The 17,830-nt window shown below is 43.0% G+C and overlaps 2 protein-coding genes across 3 annotated transcripts; both read right to left on the reverse strand.

Annotated features, from left to right (window-relative positions):
- Positions 1–1,681: 1,681 nt before the first annotated feature.
- pycr1b (pyrroline-5-carboxylate reductase 1b) lies at positions 1,682–8,856 on the reverse strand. Of its 2 annotated transcripts, none has more exons than XM_030062621.1 (9): positions 8,724–8,856; positions 8,077–8,170; positions 7,823–7,893; positions 7,364–7,543; positions 6,830–6,937; positions 6,254–6,367; positions 5,052–5,144; positions 3,283–3,446; positions 1,682–3,117 (listed from the first exon to the last, which is right to left on the reverse strand). In XM_030062621.1, the coding sequence occupies exons 2-9, from the start codon at positions 8,141–8,143 to the stop codon at positions 2,940–2,942; spliced, it is 975 nt and encodes a 324-aa protein (XP_029918481.1). In that variant the 5' UTR covers positions 8,144–8,170; positions 8,724–8,856; the 3' UTR covers positions 1,682–2,939. The 2 variants fall into 2 exon arrangements, with proteins under 2 accessions (XP_029918481.1, XP_029918489.1); XM_030062629.1 differs by having other exon boundaries at positions 8,754–8,839.
- Positions 8,857–16,032: 7,176 nt separating this feature from the next.
- LOC115362365 (myeloid-associated differentiation marker-like protein 2) lies at positions 16,033–17,163 on the reverse strand. The gene is made up of 2 exons (XM_030056262.1): positions 16,877–17,163; positions 16,033–16,684 (listed from the first exon to the last, which is right to left on the reverse strand). The coding sequence occupies exons 1-2, from the start codon at positions 17,155–17,157 to the stop codon at positions 16,033–16,035; spliced, it is 933 nt and encodes a 310-aa protein (XP_029912122.1). The 5' UTR covers positions 17,158–17,163.
- Positions 17,164–17,830: the final 667 nt, after the last annotated feature.

A 17,830-nucleotide genomic window follows, 5' to 3' on the forward strand; every position in this document is an offset into this window, starting at 1 on the left:
TGGCCTTGATACGGTATGCAAACAACCATGTTACTGCAAAGGTCAGTGATTACACTGATTGAATGGAGATGACAGGTAGCATCTGGCCTACCTGTGGATAGAAATCCCATGCTGGGCTAGAGCATACACCCACACACAATCTCCCTCTCTGCATCTCTCTCTCATACGAGCACACTTCCCAACACTGCAGTCAGGATTATCTGCCATTGCACTGCCACCTTAGACCCGTCGCCTGCCTGTGTCGGGGTGATTGACACAGCGCACATCCTCTTCACCTTGGGTGCAAGAGAGGCGCTCAAAGCCGCCCGGCCAACGAAAGGTAGCGGCAGTCTAATAATGAGAGGCAAATGGAAGTCTCTGCAGGAATGGCTAATCTTAACGGACAGGGGCAGGAGCAAGCGGAGAATAACCTTTCGGAATAAAAGAGGGATTACCAAGACACTTCAGCGGCGGGGGAAAAACCATTGCACGCACAAATAAACAGCGCGAGTGCACTGAGAGCACGCCAGACGCAATTTAATCAAGGGACACTGGTGTGTGTATTAAGCGAAAATAAACTAATCCTACAACAGATAGAAATTGTTCAATTATAATGAGGACATGGCTCTTCACAAACTGTCACTTTTCTTCAGTCATTTCCCCTCTGCCATTATGTACCTGTGTATTTTTAACAGACATACAAGCCTATCTCAGTCTACCACAAAGTGGCCTATGGACTATTGTTAATCCAAAATGTGGCAGTCTGGAGCGAAGGCATGGGCCTAAATATCTAGCCTAATAAATGCTCCACAGCCTTCAACTTACATGCAGTTTCATGCAGCTGCTGTAGTTACCATCCCATCTCCTAACATAACTGAATGTAAGAGTGTTTTTGTCTGGCCCCATCGCAGTTATTCATAATTCACTGATATCTGGTTTTCACACTTGCACCAATCCCCCGTCTCTGAACTTGTAGAGTTTCAAGCGCACACTCCTGATAAAGCAGTGAATGATTGGACGAGAGGGCTGGGTCCTGAGGGAAAACCATGATCCCACTCACTGGTCATATGTCCTGATGACAGAAAGCTTCTAAAATTGGACTCTGTTTCCTCTAACACCAGCCAATCACAACCCGCCTCCAAGCCAATAGCTACCTCTGTTAATTTATGGCATACGCACAGACCATTTTTGAGTCAGAGCAAGGGTGATCTTTGATGTGGAGGAAACTGAAATTGTGTGAGTGAGAGGCGGTGACAGACCAAGTGAGGAAGGCAGGGAGTTTTGGAGCAACAGTGGGTGAAACACTACCACGAGTGAGAACAAGAGGTCTCAGCAGAAGACATTTAAAGATAAATGAGGAGGTGTAGATTCACCTAAATGTTAGTCTGGGTCAATTTTATGACTCTCTCAGCTGTTCGGTATGTCGAGAGGGTAACCTGATATTTAGACGCGAGCAAAAGGGTCATTTGATCTCAGGGCGCCATCTGCAGGCCAGGGTGCATTTCCGTTCCTCCAGTGGCCAGAAACGTCTGCTGTACAGAGCTGTGATGAAACCTCTCGTCGCATCTCAATACGAGACACACACCTCACGCAGGAATGAAGCGTTGCTCCAGAAACTTGAGAGACACGATGGAAGGGGACACTTAAATGCTGAAATACAAGAACTGCCAAACAGTCCCGACTCAGAACATTGAGAACAAGATGATTTGATTACGCATCTTTAATATTGACTTGTTTTTGGCTGGCAGATCAGCTGATATGCCAAACAGGACAATACATATCACGTATGACTACAGGCGTAGAAATATATATCTAAACTCAATACAAAATACACAACTCGGACGGACTGAGGCTTTGTTAGTTCATTATCTGTCAAAAAACTGAAATTTAATTCTTCAAGTGTTTCATAGTTGATATGAAGAAAAGTTTTTCATTAGCACTTTCAGGCAATAACATCACACTCTCTTTGGAGAGAAAACATCACAAGTGTCTTCATAGTGAGAAACATCACGAAGTTCATGACAGTTTGCATTCGGGTTTTTAGATCCACAGAGTCCATAAGACTGACAGAGACTAACAGGAGGTAAAAGAGAGGGACCTGATAAAGAAACTGACATCAGAGATGTAATAAAGCTTAATAATAAAGCAATGACCTTGACATATGAGAAATATTTCCTGGGTCACACAGTCAAAGACATGGTGTCCCATGACACACTGTAACACTGAAAAAAATTACAATAATTATCCATAGAGGATATAGTGTCTACATAAATAAAGAATCCCATTTTTGTTGAATCCAGATTCAGTCTTTGTCAACAGTACAGCGTTATTGGCCAAAGAAAAAGATTAAAATAATTTACAAGAGGGCAGAAGAAGAAGAACAACAAAAAGGTGTTACTTTATGTGTTATGTGGCTTCACCATTATAAAAAAAAAAAAAAAAAAAAAAAAACACATTAAAGATGCACATTTAACACCATGATGGTATTACAGCTGCCATCTGCTGCCTGGTGTATCTCAGCGTCCTGTAATGGCCCACCAGGCCATCACCATGTAACAACCCTGAATAGTGGGCAGACAGACAACAGCTTGTAAATGCACTTTTGCTCTTCAGCGTGCATCTGAATGTGCAGGTACACAGCAATCCTGCGTCACAACATAAGGCTGTAAGTCTTCGCACCACACCCAGAATACACTTGAGTGTGTGGAAGTGGTGAGACTCCCGGGCCACTGTCTGCATTTCATTCAGATTCACAAAAGGAGTAATTTGGCATTGGCATCTGCTTACAGATCATAGTCCATACTACATTTTCAAATTGTGTGGCTGGATGGCCGTGTAATATGTATGCAAATCCAACCATGTATACAAGTTTATACAATTAAATCTCTAACATGAATGTGTTGTGTGTGTGCGTGTGTGTATGTGTATGTATGTGTGTGCGCCTGTATTTCTGTGCATTCTCAGTTCTTCTTCTTGACACCTGGACTGCGACTATTGAAGAGGCTAAGTCCTGATCTGCCGTTGCCATTAGCGACTCCACTGACGGTGACCCCGGGCTGCTGCAGCACCTTGTCCAGTGTGGTTTTCTTAATGGCTGCTGGGGAAATACGCTCCTGGTCGGCCAGAGACTGCAGTTCCCTGGAAGGAGGACAGAACAACTACCATCAGATACACACCCGCAGGGCATTTGCCTTGGATGCTAAAATGTAACAGCACTAAAAGAGCAGCAGATATCTTTATCCTGAACTGTCCAAGATCGTGTGAAAGGCATGAGTGGACTCCCGTTGCAAGCACTTGTCTTACCGTGTCCTAATACACGAAGCCTCCACAGCATTGATGAGGAGGCTGCGGAAGCCACCGCTCTCAAGGAAGTGCAGGGCGTGGATGGTGGCGCCCCCTGGTGAGCACACATTGTCCTTCAGCTGGCCGGGGTGCTGCTCTGAGTCAAGCAGCATCTTCGCTGCTCCCTGGTGAGAAATTGGAGTGATGAGAAGAGAAAAAGAGAAGGGGGGTGATTAAAGGGAAAGAAGATACACATTTACATTAAAAACTTATTTTATCTGATTCAGTAGAGCCATGGAGTGCTCTCCCTCTCTCTTGTTAAAGTAAACAACTATCCAGATTAAAAATACAAATGTGCCCAACAAGACTTAGGCACCCAAGAAGTCTGCATTATTTCATGTACAGTTAGGTCCATAAGTATTTGGACAGTGACATAATATTGATCAGTTTGCCCTTGTACACAACCACAAAGGATTTGAAATAGAGTAATCAAGACATGACTGAAGTGCAGACTGCCGGTTTTAATTTAAGGGGCTGAACGAAAATATTTCATTAACTGTTTAGGAATTACAGCCAGATTAATACATTGTCACCCCTTTTTCAGAGGCTCATTTCTTGGTTCATAACTATTCTGATTCATGTTTATCCTCTAGCCATTATAATGCAAATGGTGCACACACGCATTGTAATGCAGAATAGTAAATTCTGTCATCAGTGAAAAAAGGAGGTAAAATATTGAAGCTGCAGGGTACAAAGGAAATACACCTATCAAGTCTGATAGGTGAAAAGCAGGGTGAACAATAATATTCACCATGCATACAACATGCAACTCATGTCGTTGAGACATAAACTCATGGTAAACTGAGCCCCTTTGTCACTTTTGTTAAAGGCATTATACTCTAAAATACATTTTTTCTACTCAAGGCAAATAAAACACATGGAACTTTGACATGATTATCACTAGCCACTTATTTTTCATTAAGCTATTATTACCTTGGTTCAGGTTGAGGAAAACATTTTCAGTTTCACAATATGCAGTTTCACTTTAAAATTACCAATTTTGATTTAATCCCTTTTGTGAATCCTGAGGAATGAATGTGGATGCAGTCTGAAAAGCTTACAGAGATGATAGTACCAGAAGCCCTTTTCAGTCAATAAATACATTTTGTCCAATCTAGTAAGAGAAAAATTTGTACCAGATTTTCCAGGTTACAGCAAGATATCTAAGAATCGGCAAACATTACTATGCACATATGGTATCTCTGGTTGAGTGTTGTTTAAACATCTATAGAAACCAGAGGAGAGGAGAGGAGCAGCTGCCATAATCATGAAAACTGTTTCAAATGAATTATTTCCAGCCATCGATTTCAACAAAATTGTCAAATTGTGATGACAGCAGTGGCTACATGAATAAAATGAAGCAATTTCAAACACCTTATTAGGCTGTTATATTTCCCCAACTCCGAAAATCCAAATCAATTTTGCCAAAATTTCAAACACCTGCACAAACCCTGTGGAAATCAACAGGATAAAAATGTAATAAGTTTTTTACTTTATGGCCAACCAGTGCACCCGAGGCTTTTCATTTTCTGGACTTTCGTCACTTTTTCTGAATAAAAAACAGCAATTACCAACTAACACAAACTCTGGTAGGAATGAGCGCCTTGATACAGCGACGTGAATCCTGCAGGCAAAAGCCCGCAGGACAGGTTTAGCAAGATATCAAACATAAGACCGATCGCACCACCCACACACACACAAACACACACCACAAACACACCACAACTGACCAATAGGGCCTGAGCTCCAAGTCTGACAGCCAGTCTCCTGGGCAGGCCCATCTTCACTCCACCGTCTGCGAGGGCATCCAGTGCTGTGAACGCCTGTTAACACATACATACACAGAGGTTTCCCATTAGGGCAACAATCACATCACATCAATCACATCAATACCAAAAAGTACAGCCCGCTTATTGTGAGAGCTTACAGAGAACTGGATACACTGTGTGCTACCCCAACAGATGTATAACAAACACCTGGATTCATCAATTAAAGAGTGTTTGAAACTAAAGTCTAAAGATGCTAGTTCCCTAGTTTTCATATCATTCTACCTTAGTGATTACTTACCTTCAACCTACACACTAGCACAGTCAGTTGGCACTTAGGCACATCCAGTATTATTGCACCGCCTCCTCAAAATCACATCAGGCATAAATATAGACATTTTCAGGTTTATCTATTTTTTAAAAATATATTTATTTAAAGCTCTCTGCAGGAAGCAGAGGAAAAAAAACAATGTTACAGTTTTTCCTGATTCCCTCATCTTTATCCTCTATACATCTAGGCAGCTCTCTTTTAGGCCGGAGTGGTTTAGACTTGAAAAGGATGAAGAGTGTAAATAAAAAGTAACTACAGAGTTGGACATTTTTTTTTTCTGAGGGAAACCATTCAGTGACAAAAGAGCAGGAATAAAGAGAACTGCTGTCTCTCGTTCAACCTTTTACATATTGCCACTGTTTATTATTTCAGCGGACTATTTTCCAAGGGATTGTTACTGATTACCATATTTTTCATCTTTTTTGGAAAACTGTAGCCTTGTGTCATCTGTATATTTGGAAGATTTATTTGTAGTGATCATGTATGTTTGTATGGTCATGTGATCTACCTTTACAATTATTGGATTCGCCTGCTGCAGTCAGAGTTGTTGCCCACTGCAGCTATAGACGACTATATTTGCTTATCATAATTAAAGATCCTTCTGAGATCAAAAAACTGATCTGATTTCACATTACATTTTTTGGGATCACTTTGGACTGTACATTGTTATTGTCTAGCACTGTCTAGCACCTCAGTGTCTAATTGGATATGCATGCTCTATTTCTTTTGTTTGCAAAAACCAAGCTTCCTCTGCTCCCTTAATGTGATTCTGGATGCGTCTGTCACGTCTTCCATATTGCCCTTCCAAAGAAACATGTAACTGTCAGTCACTTACGTAGGCAGGTCCACTGCCACTCAGCCCAGTGACGGCATCAATCAGGTCCTCCTCCACCTCGGTACAGAAACCCACACTGGCCATCAGCTGCTCTAGTAACTTTCCATCCTCCACCTGGCAGAAAGAAGAAGGCGTGTTGACAAACAGTCAAATCAGATGGTCTGTGCAGCTTTCAGTCACTTCTATTTATCTAGGATGTTATAACCATTGCACAATATAGTCTAGCTGCAAGCAGAAATTCATGGGGTCCAAGCACAGTAGGCGGCCTTTGACTCAATATCACCTTCAGAAGAATTTGAAAACATGCCACATGCATATACTTCAACATGGGGATGCGAACCCTGGACCTTTGTATCACCACAGAAGGTGACTTACTGACTGACCACTGGGGATACATGGTTGTTCACACACCAGAGAGAGAGAGAGAGAGAGAGACAGACAGACAGACAGAGAAATCTGAACAACTATCAGACGGCTCTGCTGCTTGGACCCCTAATAAGCAGAATAAAAAACATCTCTGCTTTCTGCCTTCAACAGTCCCTTGACTCTTCGACATGTCCATCTTCCTTTCCTTACCTCTGCATGTGTTCCTGTTGCATACACAGTCGCTCCCTCTCTCACCACCACTGGGGTATTAGTCATGCACCTCATCACCTTAGGAGCTGGACGGTACTGAAGAAGTTTCTGTGAAATTACAACAGAGCAGAAATTGAGAAAAAAATGGGTATGGAGAGGTGTGGAGAGGACACAGGATTTAACACAATCTGCTTGTATAACATGGCTCTTTGGAAGCATGCCAACACAACTTCATTAAATTTCACTCAAGATAGAGAGAGAAAGTATAAAAAGATAAGAAGATAGCGACACCTGAGGGGCAGACAGGAGGGGCTGCTGTGGCTGTTTTTGACAAATTACGTAAATCACAGGGAAGTTTGATCAACACAATGAATGTTGCCATAACAGGGGAGAAAATGAGAGCAACAGAGCCCTACAGATGGAGGCATCCATTGCCATTTGTTATATCCATGCAAAAGCTTGTGAAAGCTCAGAAGAGAAATAACTGGGGAGGACAGAGCCAGATGGAGCGAGAAACACAACTGAGAGGCTGACCTTCTCTATGGAGCTGATGGTGACACCCGCAGCGCAGGAGACTATGAGATGGCGGTCTTCGATATCTGGTCCAATCTCATCCAAGACGAAAGGGATGATGTGGGGTTTCACAGCCAGGAAGAGCACATCACTCTTACTGACTGCCTCCTTGTTACTCGTGGTCAGGTTCACCCCCATTTTCTATGGGTGGCAGGAGGAGGGGAGGAGGATGATGATAGTAAGACAGAGAATATGAAAGAGAGATGGTCAAGAATGGTAATGCAGTAGTGAATACAAAGGGGGGGTCAGATACACAAAGCTGTTTTTCAAGCAGATTATACTGACAACCTCAAGAACAAGTCCATCCCACTTGCACACTTTTCCACATCTTTGCCACTCCCACTTGCACACTGTCCCACATCTTTGCATTCTCAGACACCACAACTCAGCTGTGCTTCACACAGAAACATGTCTCCTCACCCTCAACCCTGCCACAGTGGGCAGGTCTGTGTCTGGTGAGCTGGCTGTAATCCTATGGGTGGCAATCACACCTAGAGAAAAGAAGATGATGACAAGAGAGAAAAAGCCAGACAGGATAAGTGGGTGGGAGACATGCAGCAAACTCAAGCCAGCATAGAAAGAACTGTGCACCATGTATATAATTTAACATCACTGAATGCTGAGTGAAGCCAGGGAAACAAGGTCAAATTGCACAGTAAAGTGTTTAGACTGACCTGCAGCTGTAAACCCCTTCACCAATGCATGGGCCAGCTGGCCCGCTCCAATGAATCCAACACTCATCCTGCCAGATGATGTGGCTTGTCTGCCCTGAAAAACAAAACTATGTGCTATTATATCTCATAGACACCAGATATAAACGTTGCCAAAAAATAAACTGTTTTGAATTGCTTCTAGCTTGGTGTTCTACCAGATATAATAGTTGTCAAAAGCTTAACACTCTAACTAGCTGGGCATTTCAACTTTTTCCTAACAGACATAAAGGATGGCAAAAAATGAACCAACTTGCGGGGAGGCTATTTAAAAACTTCCCTACCAGACAGAGAAACTGGCAAAAGATGTACCCCCTCACTGACAGTTGGCAATAGCTGGTTATTTTAACGTCTCCCCGCCAGTGGAGACATAAAAATTGGCCCAATATGTTCACTCTCTCTAGCTGTTAACATTTCCCTCCATTAGCTAGGTTAGGGTTAGCTAGGTAACCGTCAAGCTGGCCGCTGTTAGCATTAGCGCTCCAACTGATGCTGAGAGCAATCTGTTAGCTAACGTTAGCTGTAAACCACCTTGCTACCGTTAGCTAGGTTTCATAACACCGGCAATAAACAAGAAATACGACACCTTCCTACACGAATGGGGTAATTACCTCTTAAATGATCCAACTCAAGTGCTGTACCTGACAAATGAAGCGACGTTGCCGTTATTCGCCGGTGCTGAATGAGGAAAAACACCACTTTGTGTCAACGTGGCTTCCTCCTTACTCTACCCTCATGCGTAGAATAACCGTGATAGACAAAGTGATGGACCAATCACAGCAGAGCTCATCCATGCTCAGGGCCAATAACAAATCAGATGTGGACATTTGGGTGGAGTTTTGTCTCTACCACGCCCAATTGCATCAGTCTCCCGCATAAAGGTGGTTTTGTGTGGAGTCTACCGGGCAGAATGTAGGTCAAGTGTATGAAACGTCCCATACATGGCAGGTTATGTTTATTTTGGGTCAAAGCAAGCAGTGACAACATCTATTCAGACCATGATGACTCATTCATTCTCTCTGGGAGAAAATGAGCCTGATGTGCATGGGGAGCAGAGTGCCAGTATTAAATTGTAATAGTTTTTTCCCCTTCTTTTTAAAATGCACATAGTATATCATGTACAAGTATATGTGTCACCTGCCCCTGCTGTAATGTTATGTAGGCTTGAGCATTTGACAACAGCTGACTCATAAGCCACTCAACCCATCAGTCCCAAAGAGGCCCAGCCTCACAACTTGCACAATATCTGTATTCACATGCATACACGCATTCACAAAATAGGTTATGACAGATAGATAGATAGATATTTTTTCCTCATGAAATTTTCAGGGACTCCAAAAGATGTATATCTTGGCAACACCGCTACAAGTCAAACTTGTCCTGCCATAACTAACCTCAGAGTCACAGACGACTCCTTCCAGATGATTAATATAGGGTGAGTCACATTACGCATGGAAATCAAAAAATTCTCCAGAGATTCAGTCCTATTTTGAAATAATCCAGGTAGGTCTCTTTTACCTCTTGTATAATTCATGAGTACATCTTTAATGGACACACCATAGAGTCATGTGCTACACCGTGCCCTGTGCATTATGTATTACACCTTGGTGTCTGTATCAAAGGGTTGTGCAAAGGTCTTAGATACAACATGACAACTCCCTTTCACAGTACCTATTGGTATGTCAGAAACTCTTTTGTGGCTATCACCTTTTCACAAGGAGACAGAAACACCCTCTGCCAGAATAATTTGAGCGCCCGGTCAGTATTGATAATTTTCAATGCAAATGCAGAGATGTGAACATGCAATCACTAAAACATTGGAGGGGACCAAACCAGAAGTGTTTTGGGACCACAGAGAGACCTGAATTTGAATGAAGGATTGTTATTCAAATAGCAGGCTGTTGGCCAATGCTTTTGCTTCTCCCATTAGATTTGACAGAATCTGGAATAAAGTAGAATAGGATGTTGTGTGTACACTAATGAGCCATAGAATTTGAATAGGGCTTGGTTTCTCATCCCTTGGTAGTTCACTAATGCATATTCACAAAATTAGTCATGAACCCGACCGACTGCCTGTCAGTTTGATCCTAAAACGTGTCCTGTCCACATTTTAATGGACTGCCATCCCCTCCTCTATTTTTCTGTGTCTACCGCCCCTCTTTCGCATGCTATGCCATGTTAAAAGTACACTCCACAAGAGGTGCTGCATGTGTCCTTTGAGAGACCACATTCCATTTATTTCCTCCCAGCATTGCAGGACGGGAATGCAGACTGAGGGATTGTGCATGCCGCTGTCTATATATAAATCAGCATGCACGGCCCGGGGTTGAGTTCCAATAGTACCAGCTGTTAGGCGACTCTTCCTTGATCAGCTGGACACAGTGGCAAAATAACATCAGGTGTCCACCACTGATCATTTGAAATAGCTACATTTTGTTCCCTCCACCTCTTATCTGACAGCTACATGATGTGAGGTGAAGAATGAGTTTCTTTCACAGAGGAAAACATGAAGCAAAGAGTTTGGGGAACAATATGATGACTCATTCCTGTCTTATGTTACAAAGGGCAAATTAACAGTCAGGATACTGTACGAGGGCCCCCGTTCCCCTTGTCCCGAAGGTGTGGGGAGTAATTAGACACTGACATACTGAGCTGTTGCTTTCCAAATCTGATCTAGTTACTGAAATTTTCAGCATCGCGTCCCTGCAACTCTGCCTTTCACTTTCTCACACTCAAACAGCTGCACATACACATATACACACACACACACACGTACACACACACACAAAGTCAATTTACCACTGACTGCCTCTGTGCTATCTATCACTCAGACTCCGCATGTGTGGTGAGGCGTGACAACACTCATTCGGTCTTTCTTTTTTTTTTTGACGAAACCCCAAGAGATTTATTAAAAATACCCAAGTGCATGAATCTTTTTTTTTTTTTTTTTTTTTTTTTTAAGTTGGCATACAGCGAAAAGAGGATCTAGGTGAAGCATTTACAACAATTTGTTGCTTGCAGTTATTAGGGCCCAGAGGTGTGTGGTGTTTGTGAGTGTGTGTGTGTGTGTGTGTGTGTGTGACAGAAAGAGCAAAAGGGAAAGAGAGAGAGAGAGGGAGAGAGAGAGAGAGAGAGAGAGAGAGAGAGAGAGAGAGAGAGAGACACGGCTTTGTTGAGTGAGAGAAGATGTGCATATTTAATGTCACAGTCAGACAGACAGAAAATCTTTCCCAAGCATTCATCTGTCTCCTTCCTGCAGTCTGAGACAAGAACGACTGAGAGAGGCAGAATAGAAAAGATATGAGTGAACTTGATGCACGATGTAATGCCACCTTTCAGTGCTGTGTTAAAGTCTTAAACCAAGGGCCACCAAATCATCTTTCTCATACATCATGAAAACTACAGGTGCAAGTCAGGTTAAAAATCCCAATAGAACATGTAAAGGAGAGAGGCCGTGCATTATACTCTACTATATTGTGTATTTCTTTCTTTCCTTGAAAAAAAAAAAATCTACCTGAGCACAAGAAGACAGGGAGCTAGATTGCCCTTTATTTTGAATTCAGTCAAATTAATCAGAGAGTGGAGACTATCGGCTGACTTTGTTCATAAAGATACCAAACTGACCTAAAAGCTGAAGAGGCTGAAAGTCAAAGGCTCATTTCCAGTATGTGACCGGGGCATATTGGCTTGACACACACCTTAGCCTGTTAGTTCACTGACGTCCAACAAACACCGGTGGCCTTGAACTAGGCATTAAACAACTTGCTGTTTAAGGGTTGCTTGGCTGGCCCTCTCTGTACTTTGACCTTGTAGTGGAAATGCACGTGAGGGAGGTTTTGAATGTGTCCCTTTAACAAAAGACTCGGTTCCCTAGCTTATCTCAATGCTGCTGGTTCCATCAGTGTGTTTGACATTACAAATGTGCACTGTGTTTTCAAAATATATCAAATCATATGAAAAGGTTTCCAAATATATCCTGCTGAATTACAGGCAAATGTGTATGAAATGATGCATGATACATGTAGATATTTGTTTGATGTAATGCTACAGTCATAAAATAATAGCATCTTGGGTTTGAATATTTCACTCAGTATAAGTGTGATGTAACTTCAGTAAAGCGTTGCACCCAGCAGATACATGATATGTTTGTGACATTGTCCTACAATATAGAGAAAAAGGATAATTTTTTTCTTTGAAGATAATTAAGGGCAAATTTAAGGGAAATTCAGGGTGTCAGAAGTTAATTCACTTGCTGGTTACACTTCACGCTACTGGTGCACTGATATGCATTCATTAATTCTTAACTAATGCACAGATCATCATGAGTCAATGAATGACTAATGCCATGCGTTAATATTTACCACATCAGCAACTAATAAACAGTCTATCTGATTAACAGACAGACTGAGTCATATAGGCATTACTATTAATTAAGTACGCCATCATGGATTAATTCCCTATCAACATCTAGCATTAATTAATATTGTAAAATCATGTATTAATTACCACAATAGGTTGAAATCATGGATTTTAACTGCCAGCTGTCTGCAGCAAGGATGTCACTGTACCAGATGAACCAGCACATCTGTTTGTTACCTAATGCCTTGTTGTTCACGGAACAGGAATATTCCTGGTTGCAGTCAAAGGCAGGATGCTGAGAACAAGCAGCCAGTCGCTGCTGTTTCAGTTTTAGGTACAGCTGTAAATTGTTCAGACCTCAGAGATGAGTGTGGATGTGTGGCCTGTCAGGCAGAAGCACAACCAATAACCATAACGACACATGTATTTAATAGTCATGTGCCTCACCAAAGAAAGTCATAGCATAATAATATCTTCACAAATCATTAGCTAATATTTCATTAAAACAGATGCTGATCAGAACAGCCAACAATTCACAACGAAACTATGAGTTAGAAGCCTGAAGTCATGATCAGCATCTGTTTTAAGAAAGTTGGAATCCATGGCTTTAACCTATTATAGTAATTATCACATACTTTTACAGTATTGACTAATGCCAGGTGTTGATACAGAATTAATCCATGATGGTAAACTTAATTAATAGCAATGCCTATATAACTCAATCTGTCTGTTCACCAGATAGACTCTTTATTAGTTGCTGATGGTAAACATTAATGTATGGCTTAGTTCTTCATGAGTCATATAGATACACTGACTCATGATGATCTGTGCATTAGTTAAGCATTAATGAATGCATATTAGTGTACCAGTATTGTAAAGTGTTCCCAACTTACTCTCTGATAGTGATCTCAGTCATGATCTGTGGTTTTGCAATCAGCATTTATTACAACAAATACAGCCATGCACATGCATATAAGCACCATGGATGATTCTTACACAATTATCATGCTTTACTTGCATGATAATTGTATACATCCTTGATGTAACTGTCAAAATTTCAAATTCACAAACCCTTGGACCCAAAAAACTTGAGTGAGACCTGTGGAATCGAGTGCATTGTAGTTTAGCACACCTTGACACCAAGGAGGAGGGCAGCCGTGGACTCAAGCCCATTAGGTACCAAAGACGCAGCCTTCCTCGCAACATTTTACAAAACAAGAGCAAGGACTGAAGTGCCACTGGGGGAAGTTGACATCACCAACATGGGCCATGCGAGATTTGTCATGACAGCAAGCCAGCAGTCTTCTGTCCCCTGATGTCCCCCCTGACGGTTATGATGGACACCTGTCTTAGCTCATCTCTGTCAGACGAATTCCTACACTGGAGGGCTGAGCAAGACTGTGTGTGTGTGTGTGTGTGTGTGTGTGTTAGCATAGCTATGTGTAAGACAGAGGCCCCCTGGGAGTGAGAAGTAAAATGAGGGCCGAACATGGAACAGCTGCTAAATGGGGAACTGCACAGGAACAAGGAGTACAGCCTTAATGGAGCTACAGATTGCTCTGTGGCATGACTGTGCTGTCACTTTTAACGGCAGCCCTGTTAAATTCTCCGGTGGAGCTTGAATGATAAAATATTGTGCAGGAGAATTGGCAAGTGGACAATGCACACAACACAGAAAATGTTACTTCAACAACAACAGAAATTTATTTATTTATCGCTGCAAAAATCAACAAGTTTTTACATGAAAGCTCCCCCCATAATTCTCCATCATCTGCTCATGCATTCTGTTAACTTGTATTTGCTAATTAACTTAAAAAATAGCAGTTTAATTAAGATATCAAATCACTAAGACGCAAACAAACAAATGATGGCATCTGCTCTGGTATTATGGCACAATATAAAATTTGGAGACAGAAGCAGCCAGCCGGTCCTGGATTCACTACTGAGCCCCAAGGCTGTTGCTTTGCTATAGGTCATGACACAGGAGCTTCCCAGAATTATTATAGGACTTATTATAATACATCCATAGTATCCAGAAATGTGATGTGAATACTGGGATCCTGGATTAAAAGCCACTGGAGACACGAGATTCACTGAGCTGATAACCAAGGAGTGGCGGATGGAGGGAGAAAGCAAGGAGGAGTGTGTACAACATGGGAGAGAATGGGAAGCGATCCTACCAGGAAAGAAGACCTGCAGCACACACTGCACAGCTTGTGACGCCATTTCACAAACTGACAGAACCACAATAATGAGGGCATCTAAAAGTTAACATGAACTTTAACTGTCTTTACACCGCCATCTTTACTAATTGCTGTATATATTATGTTAATTCACGCTCCTGTTACCTTCAAATATACTCAAACATTTTTATCAGTTGGGGTCAATTTGACCCGAGTAATTTTAACCTCCACAAAATTATCACAATAAACATTGCTACCCTACTTTATGTGTCAGGTACTTTCTTTGTTTCTTTGTTGACAACCTAAATAGCCCTTTAAATAAAACATAACCTCAAAATCATCCAAGGCAACCAAAGCAAATGTGTGTAAAATGTTGATATTTCTTACATGTTTTATACAGCTAAAACATCATGGGATCAAATAGACCCCAGAGAAACACCTAAGGGTACAAATCAATCATGTATTTAAAGGTGTTAAACAGTGAATGGGTTCAAATTATATATGACATTATATATGACATTACCAGGAAAGCAAATGTGAATGAATTGAATTGAGACAAACAGCAGAGAAGAAGAGAAGCTCTGCTGAGTTAACAGGATTCCTCTGAACCGGGAAGAGAGAAGACAGAGTTGCTGACAGCGGAGCTCCAACCAGGTGGCACCCAGAGAGGCCGCGCTCTCTCCTTCTTTACCCCCAGAAGGTGGAGGGATGGTGGGGGTGGAGGGTGTCTGTCTCGCAGATTGGTGAGTGAGGGATGGTCAAATCCCAAAGTCAGACATTCTGTGCGTGTGTGTGTGTTCCTGTGTCTGCTCACACATGCAGTTATGCTAGAGGTCAGGAATAGTGAGCGTGCTTGGCTTTATAAGGATTTGGCCTGGAGATGCCAATGGGATCTGTCTGGCTGGGTGTGGCTGGCTGCTCTCCCTATATCTCCAGGACGTTAAAAGTTAAAGGCGTAGGGTGTCACCTCACTGGGGAGTGGCAGACAGGGTCGCTGGCTGAATATATGATGATATGCTATAGTGAAATTGCACATTCCAGTCCACATAGCACAGCCCTTTACGAATCAAACTGGGGGTGGCCTGGTGTCTCAGTTACATGAGATGCATACCATACGCAGTACCCATGGCATCTGATTTCAAATCTGCCCTGGGAACTTTGTCATATATCGACCCCCACAAATGCCCTCCCCTCTTCAAATGTTGATTCCGTCTTTCTCCACTGTCAAATGACGACAAAAAAAATTAAACCTCATTGAAACTGATAAATAACTTAAGCCAGCTGTGCCAAATTCTATCAAATCCAACCATTATGGCAGCTGGGAAGTGACGACCTTTCTTGACTTCATCCGTCCTTCGTCAGCTGTTTTCCTGTAGTGCTATACTCGTGGGTGGCCAGGTAGGTGCGAGGAGACAAATCGTATCCTCTGGGAGTAGATCAGGTCTGCTATGTACAGCCCTAGGTTTACGAAGGAGAACACTGCCACCACCACTTTACTGTCCCATGGGCACTTTCCCCGGGGGCATGATGAGGGCCGCCATGGAGACCCATATTTTGAGTCAAAGCAGAACACCGGCCACACCACCGATGCACTCAGATACAGCAGGACTGCCAGGAGGGTGTAAACCACCACAAAGCGTTCAAACGGCATGCAGCGCACCGCCTTGGTCCGACCGCACACAGTCAGTATGACCACCAGGGTGGTCAGGGCAAAGCAGACAGCATAAACAACAACGCAGTAGATGGTGGCTGCCTGACGGGAGTACTCACTCCCGTTGGCCAGAGCTCCAAAGATGACGCAGGCCACAAAGCCCTGAACTACTTTGAGGAGTCCAGAGGCGGTTGCCATGTAGCCCACCACAGTCTGGCCTGGCCTGGCTCGGCACAGGACCACCTCAGCCCCATAGGCCAGGGTAGCGGCGATGGAACAGACAGTGACGGCAATGCGGAAATTTCGGACATCACAACCGGCATAAGGGCACTCAGAGCGGACGAAGTAGAGCGGGTAGACCACTGACGCTGTCACGTACCTGTGGGTGAAGACAGAGAAATAATGGAGATAGAGATGATGTGATAAAACCAAAGGGAAGAAGATACTGTTTTCTCTAGCTTTGGGTTTTGGGTTTTGGGAAGGGAGGATGGGCACAGGATCAAGAACTAACTGCCTTTTGAACCACACTTCTATGACAGATGGATGAATTGTAACTGTAACCATTCCTTACATGAGCGTTGCCAGGGCAGCAAAGGTCACCGTCAGGTTGTCCCAGGACACGGGCAGACAGCTGTAGAGACGGGTGGCATCCAGGAAGAACACCAGGACGGACACGGCGAAGCAGAGGGCCCATACTGCCATGCAGAACACGCCATACGAACCGCTGTAGCCAGCACTGTGAGTCACCATGGCAACCACTGCACAGCCCAGAGCTAACTGGCAGAGGCGGGCCGCACCGAGAGGCGAGCAAACTGCCCTCTTGTTGAGGTACGGACCACCTTGGGAATCCATTGTACAGGGGATTAAGGAGTCAGCGTTCCACGGTTAGGTCTTGGAGGGGAAATATCCTCAGTGCCTCAAGAAATAATGCCTGATTTAGACAAGGGTTAGGGTTAGGGTTAGGGTTAGGACAATGTTGAATCCTGAAAATGAAAAACCTGAACTCATGTCAAATCAGAAGTCTAGTCCCACAAAATCCAAGTTGAGGGTGTCCTGTTGGCTCAGGGAGTGAACACACAACCCATGTAACGTCCTGGGACTGAGCCTGGCCTTGGATGTTTGTTAAATGTCATTTCAGTCCCTCTTGTCGCTCTCCGTTGCATCCATCACATCAAGGCAAAAACTACCCAAAAGCAATCCTGAAAAAAACCTGACTTCAGTGTTAGTCTTTGGTATCACTTTAAGCCTCTTTAGTCACACACATAAATAAAATTTATGTGGGGAGTCTCAAAGTCAGTCCAGCTGGCTGCTTTTACTCTCACTTGTTAAACATGAAGTCTCTTTTTGCTTTTAACCTCAGCAGATGAAGATCCAACATTGCTGTATGATATTTTCCCAAATCTCAACTCCCTCCCACAAACTCCACAATCAGACCTTCCCCAATGATAAATAAATGCCTCTCTAAAATTAATCAGAAAGTTCCAGTGCCCTTGAGGAGTGGGTGGCAGTACATCCGCATGCTCAG

The sequence above is a fragment of the Myripristis murdjan genome, chromosome 1, assembly GCF_902150065.1.
Source record: "Myripristis murdjan chromosome 1, fMyrMur1.1, whole genome shotgun sequence".
NCBI classification, from domain to species: domain Eukaryota; kingdom Metazoa; phylum Chordata; class Actinopteri; order Holocentriformes; family Holocentridae; genus Myripristis; species Myripristis murdjan.

Coding starts and splice junctions, on each gene's coding strand:
- pycr1b (XM_030062621.1), bottom strand. CDS start 8,143: ATGAGTGTTGGATTCATTGGAGCGGGCCAGCTGGCCCATGCATTGGTG. Junction 7,894..8,076: donor GAAGGGGTTTACAGCTGCAG/GTCAGTCTAAAC, acceptor TCTTTTCTCTAG/GTGTGATTGCCACCCATAGG. Junction 5,145..6,253: donor GTGGCAGTGGACCTGCCTAC/GTAAGTGACTGA, acceptor ATGTGTTAACAG/GCGTTCACAGCACTGGATGC.
- LOC115362365 (XM_030056262.1), bottom strand. CDS start 17,157: ATGGATTCCCAAGGTGGTCCGTACCTCAACAAGAGGGCAGTTTGCTCG. Junction 16,685..16,876: donor GCTGCCCTGGCAACGCTCAT/GTAAGGAATGGT, acceptor CTTCACCCACAG/GTACGTGACAGCGTCAGTGG.